The sequence below is a fragment of the Lactuca sativa genome, chromosome 4 (assembly GCF_002870075.4).
Source record: "Lactuca sativa cultivar Salinas chromosome 4, Lsat_Salinas_v11, whole genome shotgun sequence".
In the NCBI taxonomy this organism is placed as follows: domain Eukaryota; kingdom Viridiplantae; phylum Streptophyta; class Magnoliopsida; order Asterales; family Asteraceae; genus Lactuca; species Lactuca sativa.
This window is the reverse complement of record NC_056626.2, coordinates 184,672,276-184,685,661: the sequence shown is the minus strand read 5'-3', so window position 1 is coordinate 184,685,661 and position 13,386 is coordinate 184,672,276. Positions and strand designations below refer to the sequence as shown.

The 13,386-nt window shown below is 31.7% G+C and overlaps 1 protein-coding gene and 1 long non-coding RNA gene across 2 annotated transcripts; one reads left to right on the top strand and one right to left on the bottom strand.

Moving 5' to 3' along the window:
- The first annotated feature begins 2,927 nt into the window (after positions 1-2,927).
- LOC111900805 (agamous-like MADS-box protein AGL27) lies at positions 2,928-12,800 on the top strand. The gene is made up of 7 exons (XM_023896687.3): positions 2,928-3,304; positions 11,091-11,175; positions 11,251-11,312; positions 11,379-11,472; positions 11,694-11,735; positions 12,369-12,410; positions 12,490-12,800. The coding sequence occupies exons 1-7, from the start codon at positions 3,114-3,116 to the stop codon at positions 12,634-12,636; spliced, it is 663 nt and encodes a 220-aa protein (XP_023752455.1). The 5' UTR covers positions 2,928-3,113; the 3' UTR covers positions 12,637-12,800.
- LOC128133304 (uncharacterized) lies at positions 5,133-5,667 on the bottom strand. The gene is made up of 2 exons (XR_008231745.1): positions 5,531-5,667; positions 5,133-5,469 (listed from the first exon to the last, which is right to left on the bottom strand). It is a non-coding gene; the product is annotated as an uncharacterized LOC128133304 (long non-coding RNA).
- Positions 12,801-13,386: the final 586 nt, after the last annotated feature.

Genomic DNA, 13,386 nt, shown 5'->3' with positions numbered 1-13,386 from the left:
ATCAAAACCCAAAGATCCACCGACATCCCTTCCTATCAGCAACCCTAAATATGATTTGTGGAAATGAACCCCTACGCCTCCATTTTTTTTGGCAATACCATAACCACCACCGATTATCACCTCCCGTATGTTTCCTCCCTACGCCTCCAGTGGTTGTTTCTTCCCCACGACTGATGGTTGTTGAACCTCCGTGAGGATCATCATCATCGGATCTTGAAATCCACCAATTCTCCCTGAATATGAAATCCATCCTCACCACCCACCTACCCCTCTCTCTTTCATCCCATACGAACATACAAACATACCCATCTTCTTCTTTCTTCCTATAGAAAATCAAACATATGAACATACACACTCTCTCATAATTAAACCCCCTGCAAATCTATGATCTTTGATATAACATATAGAAGAAGAAGAAGAAACTAGTGCTCTTGAACCCATTGAAAATCCCCATAAAAAGGACCCAAAGCACCATTCCCTTATTAAAAATCCCTATACCTTCTTTGATTATGATTTCAACTTTCCTCCCTGTTTTGAAACGACTACGATACGTAGTTACAATAAAATCGTTACTCACTCGATCAATCATCCAGGTATGCATGAAGATCTTTATGTTAAAGGACTTGGGCCAGTTTCTCATTTTTTTCAATTTGAATCGAATTGGGTATTCTCAATTTGAATCGAACTGGGTATTCTGATGTAAGCTTCAACTCAAATTTTTGTAGATGATGAAAATGGAAGAAGATGCATCGGCGTTTATATGAGAATGAAAGATGGGGTAGTAGATTTTAGAGGGGGGGGGGGAGAGAGAGAGAGAGTATATTTTATTTATTTGTTTTTTTTCCTTTATTAAAGAAATTATAAAAGTAAAATAGAAAAAAAGATTATTTTTCTTTTAAACAGAAAAAAATACTTAAATAAATAAAAAAATTAAGGGCAAAATGGTCATTATGAAAAAGTTCAAAGCAAATTGGACCAAAGTAGCAACAAAGTGAAAACTTTGGACCTGTGGTGCTAGTCCAAACCTTTTTGGACCAAAGTGGCAATTTTGAGCAAACCACAGGGACCATTTGAGCAGTTTAGTCTAAGGGAAATTATGTATCCTAATGTTTGTTAGGGACCAAAACCGAAATAAAATAAAATCACAGGGATGATGAGTGTTATGATTGAAAAAACTAGACTTGATTCAAACAGGGATAATGACTTAAAAGGGTAACATATTCTTTGATTTGTACACATTAAGTCACTGAGTTTTTTTGTCCACATTTTCCCATTTAACTTGTTGAACTGTTCAAAAAACATCCTTTTGACCTGCTATTGGAGGTTTAGCCGGTTTCCGGCGTATTTGACAGCTCCGGTCATCTTCTCCGGTGTTCATGATTTTTCCGGCAACCTCAAAAACTCCAACATTCTTGATTTTCCATCAGATCAATGTTCATCGTCTTCAACCTCCGGCCATAGTGTTCTTAAGCAAACCTGAAATAATTTCTTGAGCCTAGGATCGTGTTCTGATCTAACCCACATATACACACACTCAAATCTGATAAATCATTTATGGAAAATTTGTCAAAAAACGAAATCATACCCACATCCAGATCTGGTTCGTGTTCTAAACAAACACACACTCAAATATGAAGAATCTCTCAAGAACACGATGAACAACCCTGATGAACTAGATAAAGATCTGAAACACATATGAACAAATCCATCCAAAAAAAACTCTAGATTTCGAGTTTATTTTAGAAGAATCCATCTACAATTCGAATTCTTTTCACATTATGCTCACAAACTCAGACTTGGGGTAAGTTATTTTTTTCAGAAATTGAACACATATGAAGATGAATACACACAGGTGATGAGCACACATACACACACCTTCGATTTGTTTGAAGCTTACAAACTCGAGGATTGGTTTGGTATTCCAGTACATAAAGACGAAAAAATCAAACTCAAGAACAACCCTAAGTCGAGTTAGGGTTTTCAAACCCAAAAATCGATTTCCAAGAACAAAGAAGAAATTAAGTTTGTGTGTTTTAGGTACCTTGAAGATGAACACACTCACATGTGGAGGTTTTCTCAAAATCGAGCTTGAAGATCTGAAGAGTTCTTGAAGTTCAGACGAGCTTGAAGATGAACTCGAGTTAGGGTTTTCAAACCCAAAAATTGAGTTTGAAGATGAACTTGAATCTGGAATATATATATATATATATATATATATATATATATATATATATATATATATATATATATATATATATATATATATATATATATATATATGATTTGTGTTAATACCCCAGAAGCAATTTCCTGTTCGATTTTTGAAGATATTGGTTCGTGTTCTGATGTAACATACACACACATTTCAAAATCGTTTTTTGAGTGAGAAATTATGATGTGTGTTCTTGAGTTTGAACACAAGAAGATGAAGATGAAGAATTGATTTCCGGGTTTGTGTTCTTCAGTTTTAAAATCGAACATCCACATGGGTTTATGTTCAAAATTTATTTAGATCTAACAAAGAGACATAAGGACAGAACAAACTCGAGTTCTTGAGTTCGGCAGTAAAATCATGTTCACCGGAGAATATGACCAGAGCTTTGTCGGAGCAGTCAAATATGCCGGAAACCGGCTAAACCTACTATTACAGGTTATAAGGATGTTTTTTAAACGGTTTAACAAGTTCAATAGAAAAATATAGACAAAAAAATAAATCAGTGACTAAATATTACAAAACGAATAATAAATTACCCTTTTAAGTCATTATCCCATTCAAAAAATAATATAACCATAGGACCGTTTCTGTAATTTACCCTATTGTCCTAAAATTTACTATAAAAGGATAATACGAATGGTAAAGTAAACCGCCGTCAAATCCGAGATGTCCAGAACATACGACCGAATAGTACCCTAAACCTTTTTTGTTTTTTTTTTCTTCAAGAAACAGGTGTAGAGCGGGGGTATTCAGGCTTTCAATGACGAGGCGCTCTTCCATTAAAGCATATAATAAAAGGATACATATGATTGTAGATAAGTAGATAACGCATAGAAATCAAGTGGCCGATACATATCGGAACTGAAAAAGTTAGGTCTGGAGGAGATCTAGGCTTACGATGGGGCGGAGAAAGTTGGAGATGAAGCGAATTGAAGACAAGAGTAGCAGACAAGTGACGTTTTCAAAGCGGAGATCAGGGTTAAACAAGAAAGCACGGCAGCTTTCCATTCTCTGCGACGCTGCTGTCGCCGTCGTCGTCTTCTCCTCCAATGGCAAACTTTATGAATACTGCAGCGGCGGTACGAACAGGTCAGCCATCGTTTTGTATTATATTCAGTTATCATATTCCTTACCCTTTCTACTGCTGTCATGTACGAAGCAATAGTCTTTAGCAATAGACTGTGCGATGTACCTGCAATCGGAATGAAGATTTCTAGGGCATAATTATATATACGTAGCAAGATGTCTGATTCTGTGGGGGAGTTCTGATAATTGAGATCTATTTTACTTCTTTAATCTGTTTCAGTCATCCTAGTCACAGTCAGCCTTTTTGCATGAGACCCAGTGCACTGATTTTTTATTTTCTGGTTCATTGGTTTGGACTTCGGGTAATGCCTTTGAAAAAATATATTTATGAATTAGTTAATATGAACTTTGATAAAGGGTTTTTTTTATCATGCAAAATAACACGACTTGATGTTTATGGATGTGGGGATATAGATAAAAAGAAGTGTAACTAGTTAGTCCTCAAAGTGAGATTATGCTTTTGCCCTAGCATGAGTATTTGATAGGAACTTACATCAATTATGTTTGTTTTGTTTGTTCTTTTATGCACATGTACAGTTCTACTAGGTAGTTGAACTAGAAAATATTATTATGGTCATTAGTCCATAAAACTATATATTGATCCTACTTAGCAGGAGATCCATTCTTGTAATTTCATTTGTTTCTGTAAATTTTTAATCTGTACTTATTTAAGTATCCAATTTGTTAATCTAAATTGCTTAGCATTATTTAAATTTTATATAGTATTATGATCCTACTTTGGAGGAGATCTATTCATGTAATATCATTTGTTTCTGTAAATTTTTAATAGTATCCAATTTGTTAATCTGAATTGCTTAGTATTATGTTAATTTTATAAGCAATAGTTATATCAATTTAATTATTATTAGTTGATAATTGTATAATAATTGATTATGTTTGATTTTGTATTGGAATAAAATTATAGATTAAACATCAATGTTTTCTTCTCTTTCAAAAAAAAAAACATCAATGTTTTCTAACACTTTAGGTCCTTGGGCATTCTAAGCTGACATCTCAACTGTTAAAACTATGTAGTAAATCAAGTAAATTATATCATAACTTTAATACCAATAACAAAATCAAAATCAAAATCAAGTAAACTATATCGTAACGATTTTCATTTTTTTATTGTTTTTAAAATTCAAAACTTTGATGCTCACTATGATCATCATAAACATTTTAGTATAATGTTTATACTAGGTGCGAGACCCATGTATTACATGGGTTTATTTAAAAAAAATTAAATATGAAATTTTAACAATTTGAAAAGTTTGAATTTATAAGAAAAATGAGAAAAAGTTTGAATTATTAAAATTAATGAGACTTTAATGTATTGAATACATTATATAAATAAACATTTTTTAATAAATACCTTACATATATATTACCATACATATTAAATGTGGAATTTTAATTTAATAAAATGAAAAATACAATAACATGACAAGTGGAAAATAGAAAATTCAAAAATTCTAGAAAATGTCATGTGTCCAAATGAAGGAGAAGAGGACATGTGGCAAAGAGTTCTTTATTTATTAGGGGGATTGAAGATTGTGGCAACGACAAAGAGCATCATCACATGCCATTACTAATTTGCAAAAAATGTTTTAAGAATTCACGGGTCTCGCTGCATGTATTTTCGCTTCCTCCTCAAGATCTTTTTTCACACGAGTCACACCACCCATTGCTTATTGGCTTTAAACTTCATCCTCACTCATAAGTTTCAATTGCGGAAAAGAAAATTTACCTATGTATATCTTCATCGAATCCTATAAACAACATTGTAGTTGGAATGCTCCAACCGAATTCTCTTTGACTTTTGATTATCGCGCTTACGATGTAGGAGTCTCCTTCGGTTGTCAAGTAACTTCACATAAACTCAACCCAAGTTAATCAAAATCATACTACCAGTCGGATTTAGTTTCTTTAGGTGTCAAGTTCATGTTGCTCATATTTGGTTTTTAATGGAAAAGTTATCAAGGAGTTCAGTTGATAATTTAGGTGGGATGATGGCACGAGTAGGGTTATACATAATTCTACATTTGAACAAACATGCTCTTTCTTCCTACAAAACCCTAAAATAGACCAAAACAAATCATCTCTTTCTTCATCCAACAAATACAAATCCAAAATATGAAGGCCTTAAAATCCACATTTTTCAGTAACACCTCTTTGCGGGCTAGATTTTAGGGTAATATAGGAAGAAGACGAATGTGATGAAGAAAACACCTCTTTGTGGGCTAGATTTTAGGGTAATATAGGAAGAAGACGAATGTGATGAAGAAAATGAATAAGACAAGAAGAAAATGGTTATTTCCTTCAATACGCCTTATGAACAGAGTTTTATAGAATGAACTAGGAATCAGAAATGCAAAATCGTCCCCTTTGGATAATACATAAATAATTAATATAGGACATGGACCAAAAGTGCAATTTACTTTAATGCATATACTATAACACATGATTTAACAAGTGAGAAAGAATGGGGATGTGAATGGAAAACCATATTGTTCATCTTATTTCTTGGGTTCCAATGGTCCCCTTATTGGGATCCTTTATATTTTTCGGTTTCATTTTCAAAAAGTAATCACGGACTTGTATTGATAATTTTGTGCTAAGAATATGACTAACCTCATACAGTATTCAAGTAACTTAACTCTCTTAACATGTCATGCTACCTTTTATATTGACAAGGTTCTTCTTAATTTTGTTTATTATTTTCTTCAATTTGTTAATCAATCTATCTCTTGAATCATAATTCAACAATGAAATAATTAAGATATTAATCATAACCATCCATATGTAGGCTAATATTTTAATTGTGGTAAAATTGCACATGTCAATGTTATTTTTTGGCACTCAAGATTAACTATTGAACACAATGTAAATTGTGAGTCTAACTAAAATGAAAACATGCAATAAACTATCTTCAAAAATTTTATAAAATCCATGATGAACAGCCATGGAAACTCACTAAAATTTTTATAAAATTTTTGAAGATAGTCGGTCCGTTTCAACTTTTTCATTGTCATATTTTTCTGACGAAAATAAGTTGTTAATTTATTTCATATATTGTTGTTTTTTCATAATGTATGACAATAAATTTTAAAAACCCTAACAAGGTATTATTGACTTTTTGTATAAGTTACAGTTACAATGTTCAATTAGGCTTTAAAAGGTCAAAATAGATATAATAATTGTTAAATCTTTAATCCTTTAAATTTTAAAAATGTGTAAAATATTTAGTCTTTAATTGTAAATGTTGTATATGTTGTTTTTAGGTGACACATAGTGTCTCCGATACACAACAATTTGATATTTTGGAAAATCTTCGGAAGAACTTTGGACAAAGCTATAAATCGCCACTTGTTGGCATGATTTAAATTTTGTGAATCAGACTAGATTCACCACTTGCTTGCTACTTGAAGTGGTAATTTTTGACTAAAATGGCCACCTAAAGTACAAATTTTCTTCTGAGGGGTTTTCTTTAAATACGAGAATTTAAGCGTTATTTGTTTTTTCAGTGACAAAAAGTTTGCAGTCTGTGGATCACATCTGCACACTTTCATAGAAGAGATGGCCGAAACATTTGCAATGTGTAACAAGAAGACTTTTTTTTTTTAATCTGCAGGCTGTTAGAATAAACCAAAGTTTAAATAAACTGATTTTTAAAACTTCAAATAGTTTTTTAACATTGAAATTTAAATACTTGTATATTATAATGACAATAGGGTAATTATGTAATTTTTAAACAATGTGTTGTAATATAAAAAATAAAAGTAAAATTGTGTGAACTAAGTGATATATTTGGTATCTTTTATAATTCATTGTATTTATAATGGGGAAATATTAAAAAAGATATGCAAACAAAAAAATATTAATGTTTGAAGAGGTTACCAAGAGTTGGCATTAAAAAAAAAAGAGGCATTTGAAGAAAAAAAATATTTGAAAAATAATGATTTTTTTAGGCTAGAAAATGTCTCAAGAGATTAGAAAACTCGGTCCGCATCTGCGCCTCGACGCCATTAAGAGGACACAAACCTTTTTAGGTATGTGGTCTTCTAAAAAACAAACAATCTCCGAATGCTAAAGTCTGCACATGGTCTATACGGCGCAGTCAAAAGAGGCGAAGGATCTTTAGACAAAAAACAAATACCACATTAGTTATTTTAGGGCTAGTTTTTTGTTCTTCTCTGTGGCAATTTCTAAGAAGACAAAGAGCCTTGTTTCTTTATTTTGGTCACTTGTAAGTGATTTGTAACCTCCGTTTGATTGTTGAATAATAATAGAAGTCATTCGTTTCTCCGCTTCATTTTGGTCACGGGTAAGTGACTTGTAAGTGATTTTGGTCACTTGTAAGTGATTTGTAACCTCCGTTTGGTATGCGTTGCTCTCATTATTAGACATTATTATTTTATGTCCGTATTCTTGTTTGTTATACGTTTCTTTTTTGGGTTTTACACTTGTTTATGTGACCAAGTGTTTGATATCTCTTTAGGTGTATTTTGCATCTTTTGAGATATGTTTGGATTGCATTCGATAGTCATTTGGATTTGCCATAGGATCCCCACTATATTTATTCGGCTTTATTAATTGTATGTATTTAGAACCATATTGATTTCCTCTTCAATTGGGACTTCTTAGAATATTATATTAAAGACAAGTGTTCCTTCTTTAATTGTAATATGTGAATGTGAGTACGTTTATGTTATTTTCTTAATTAGTCGTTGGAGACTTGGACTTATGAATGTTGTTTCTTGTTGGTAATTAAGTAAAATTTGCAAGATAACAAGGCTTATCAACTATATGTTGGAAATTAAGTTCAAGATCATCATGTAGATGGAAGTGGAGAGGTCGGAACTTTAGAAGAAAATATCATTATATGATGTGAAAGGTAAAACAACATTAGTGTTAATCACTACATCATTCACTTGTTATAGCATAATTGGATGAGTGCTTAGAGCATCCACATAGAGGACTTGCAAAGACAATTGCAATGCCACTTCATCAATTTGAGATACCACGTACCATTTGGTCTTTCAGCTTTTGAAAGGCTTGTAACTTTGGTTTATATTACTTTTTTAATCAAATGACATTAACTACATATTATAACCAATATATATATATATATATATATATATATATATATATATATATATATATAGGGTAGGTTATTTTGTTTTTTACATTTATTGTGTGCTAGAATGCACCAATAGAAATTTAGTAAATTAAATAATTATTTAATTAAATAATTATAGATCTCAAATGATTTCCATAATTATATGTATATTAAATGACATCCATAGTTATAATTCTCTTTTTATGGAAACTAATTAAATCCGTCGTTAATGCCAGCAATAACATTCTTTCAGAATGAATTTGCATCTAGGTTTTTATATATGAGTACGTACTTTGTTTCAAGACTCAATCACTTAAAATACAATAAAGTTGTATGGAATATGAAGAACGAGAGTGTATTCTACTAGAATACACTCTCATTCTTCTAGATATGAATTTATTCTGAAAGAATATTATTGTTAACATTAATTATGAATTTAATTAGTTTCCATAAAAATGAGTTATAAGTATGGATAAAATTTAATATATATATATATATATATATATATATATATATATATATATATATATATATATATAATTAATACTAAATTCCTATTGGTGCATTCTAGCACACAATAGATATGAAAAACATTTGAACCGAACTCTATATATATATATATATATATATATATATATATATATATATATATATATATCAATTGCAAATGTATTTGAAACCAATTTAAAGAGACTGATGATAATATTGTAATATTTAGATTTATTTGAATTATAGATAATTATATTGATGTTAATTTATGACTTATTATTATTAATTATTAATTTTATGATTGTTAAAAAGAATATAAAATGGCAGATGATGTGGCAGTAGGGACCACTTTTGAAAGAAGAATTATATTGCAATGATATAGATGTTATTGCAAAAGCTGATATGACATGTTTGAAAGACTAATTGGCATTGTAGGGGATGTAGATGGTCTTACTAAATGATTTAAAAAGAGAAACTTGTGTTATGTTTGGTTGTTAATCAATTTATGCTTTCATGGGTAGTTACTAATTCATGTATTATGTTTAGCAATAAATTTTGTACGATCACAGAGAAAATAGAGGACAAACATGAGTGCTTTTAATATATAATATTTAAATATAAAGAAATATGATTGATTTCAGTCTGGTTTAATTTAAACTAGTTTAGCAATGAAACCGATTTTCATTTTAGGGCTGATTTATGTCCGGTTTTAAAATGGTTCTTTAACTTGTATGACTGTTTAACGACTAAAAAACCAGTGTAGGACTAGGGCCGATCCTAATCAGCCCATTGTTTTCTAGGATTGATTCAAGTCAAAGACCGGTTTATACTTTGTAACAAGTTCGACCATCTCTAACATCCACGGTACTAGGGAGAGTACTTGCTACTCCCATTCGATCGATCGACTAGCACCTACCGAGTTCTAGGAACATTGATTTGTACCTAAATCATCTTATTTAGGGTCTTGTTCTCTATGTTAAGATAATCCTCATTTCCTTTTCTACCATTGTACATCTTGATAGATTGTGCCCATTGATGAAAGATATATAACCGTTAAAATTATGCCTACTAATGAGTGATGGGGCTTCATCACCGCGCTAGGTAGAACCAGAAACATTAAAAAGGGTAGGCTATGTGATGAAGCTTTTGAATTGATTTCACCAGCCATGAATGGGTCAACTAGACTGATACACATGCTACACAAAGAGATGAGGTTTTGACGAATGTGGAGCGAAGAAAAAGAGAAACTTCTAAAGCTTTGATACCCTGAGGTTTTCCAATAATTTGCATGTTTATTCACTAGAAGAGCCTATTTAAAGACTAATTACACAGGATATCCTAGCTATACATGACAAGCTAACGTCTACAAATCATGAATTTACCTACAAATCATGGATTTATAGTAAGTAAGAATACTCTAATTAAAACACAATTATCTATATCCAATATCATTGTGCTCTAAGCTCCCATAGCCTGTATTAGCTTCAAATCTCTCATTGTCATCTATGCTTATGTGTTGGACCCTTATGAGTTTGTCCCACACTGGTATTACTAGATCGTTCTGCTGGGAATGAACCATAAGCCACACGCAAAACACACATATTAAGGTATGACAGGAGAAAAAGAACACAAGAGTCTCAGTTGGTATGTTTGATCTGTTGGTGTTAGAATGTAAGTTGGATGTTAGTACGAAATGATAAGAGCTAATTGCAGAAAAATCTAAGCAACTTTGAAGTCAAAAAATTAAAATAACAAACTTCCAGTTCACTGTACTTTGGGTGACTGATGATCTGCTCAACAGAGAAAAACCCACTATTCCCACCACACATCAAGTTTCTTTAGGCCTTTGGTTCCATTTGTAATGCAATCCATTCTGATTGATATACACACTATCGATAAACCAGAATATCCGGATGAGATATAATGAGACTACCAGTCGCCTTGTTGTCTGCATAGAGAAAAAGAACAGTATACAATGATAAATTATAAGTTGATTTGGCAATGGGATTCTCTGGCAACAACTGCTCACTTAAATAGAAAACTAGAAGTTTGTTATCTTAAATAGAAGAACTTTGGAACACAATCAAAGTTGGTTACCTTTCTATATATGCAATTTGCCCCTTTTTTAAGGTGGCAACTAATCAATGGACTTAAATGGTTATCTGACTAGCTATTGTTCAGAGTGGAGGATATCATTTCCAGGTATCATAAAAGCAGCCTTGATGCAGAAGAGCGAACCACCCAAGAAGGGGCTTGCCAAAATATGGTAAGAAATGTGTGATCTTTAGTTTTGTGTTCAATCTTGATCTCACTAGATAACACTAATTGTTCCATCACACAGGGAATTAACAACACGTGTACAAGATTCCAAACATGCAATGAGCTTCTACACTCAGTAAGAAGGTATACGTACCATGTTTGCACTATATATATGTGTGTATTATGGAATTTAATCTGATATTTTGACAGGCTTGATGAAAAAGGGAATGTCATCTCTGTTAGTGACATGACAGAGCTAGAGGAGGAACTTAGTGCTGCTCTTATGCATACACGTGCTAGAAAGGTGTGATCTTCTGGCTCCCAATTATTCAAGCCATCTCCCATCAAATTGTCATATAATTAGGTTCTCATTTCGTTTTTGTTTTCTTCTGTTGTGGTATGATTCTCTGTTCTGTTTATTTTGGAAAGTTATGAAACATATTTGATCTTTGAACAACAATTTAAATGGGTTCTGCTATCTTATTGAGTCTCTGTAGATTGACAAAACAATCTTTGTTTGCACAGACACAGTTGATGATGGAGAGAATATCAAGCTTTCATGAACAGGTATGCATGATATACTCTACTTCCCCATAAGAAACCCTAACTAAGCTTAACTTTTGTTGATCATTGTTGGCATCTGTTTTGGGTCTTTTGTTATCACCATGAACAAAGAATGTAAAAATTCTGTTGATAATTGTTCGTTATGTTCTTTTTTGACGATCATGACAACTCCTTTTCTGTCTGTTATTTATTTATTTATTTGTTTTTTATTTTTTTCTGAGATTTGTAGATAACTTCTATCTTTAAATTAGTATGATTATATACACACACACAAATAATAACATAGTTTGTCTCAAATAAAATATGATTACATGTATTAACTATCATTTGTTGTTGGGCCAAGTTTTTTCTCTCCTGGGTATCTGACCTTGTATGATTATACATATTTATGTTGTTGAATCCCAAAATATACGAATAAATTTCTTTATAAGTTAATACCACAAACTGGTTTTTGTTTTTTTACATAAAATAACTGCCATATAAGGCAGTTAGGATAACGGTAACTAACTAATACCAATGGATTTAAGTCTAGATTATAACTTCTAACTTATGTGTATATTAATTTGTGAAGAAGATTTCTTATGATGCAATATTTAAACAAAACATGAATCCAACATTAATATTCTTCATGTGCAGGAAAGGAAATTAAGCGAGGAAAAGGAAGAACTGAAGCAGCAGGTAAATATCTTATTAATCTTGTGTAAAAAAAAGGAAAAAATCAAGTGGAAGAAGTGATGAAATGTTGGCTTAATTACAGCTACAGGTGGCATCAGCAGCAAACCCGAATGATGATGTTGACGTTGGTGGTCAAAGAGGACGTCTCGAAGACACTGCAGATAACCAATATTGTGGCCAGACCACTCCTCCCCGACGACTTATAACACTCCCTCTCTTCAAAGATTAATTACTTCCTAAAATTCAATCAATATCATCGGAATTAATATACACATGCATATAGTAATTGAATATATTAATATTTATTCATCACGTACCAGACATTGTGTAGGCTGTTATTGTACCATCCGAAGCTCAACTCTTTCACCAATAAAGCTTATCTTTGTTTGTCGACGAATCTCCTACAGTTGGTGTCTTTTAGAAAGAGAGAGCTAAGTACGATAACTGTATCATAGATTCATAAGTCTTGAAAGAGGGCTCAACCATGAAGAAACCTCCCTCTACTCTACATTTTTTAATTGTATAATTGATATTAATCGAGAACAATCCACGTAGCATATATTAGTTGGTCAATGTGAACTAAACAATATTATATTAGCCTAAATTTGCAGTATCTAGTTACCATGGTGTCGAGCATTAATTTGTCTTGTGTTTAACATTGGTTGGTCCATGTGTCGATATGTATCTTAACAAATCTTTGAAAGGTTTTATAATATCATTAATATTTCCATTTGTTCAAAGCTTGAAAGAAACGGTATAACAACTAAACATGTAATTTCTCATAATTTAATACTAAACTATCTTAATTATGAAAAGAGACCTAATATTTCTAGGGATATTAATGAGTATGGCCACAAGCTAGCTAGTATAAGTTGTTTTATATGACCTGCATTGTGATTATTGATATACTAATGTTTTTTTTATGGTTTGCTGAACACGTTTTGGATGATGATTTTATTATTATAAAAATAAAATTTTT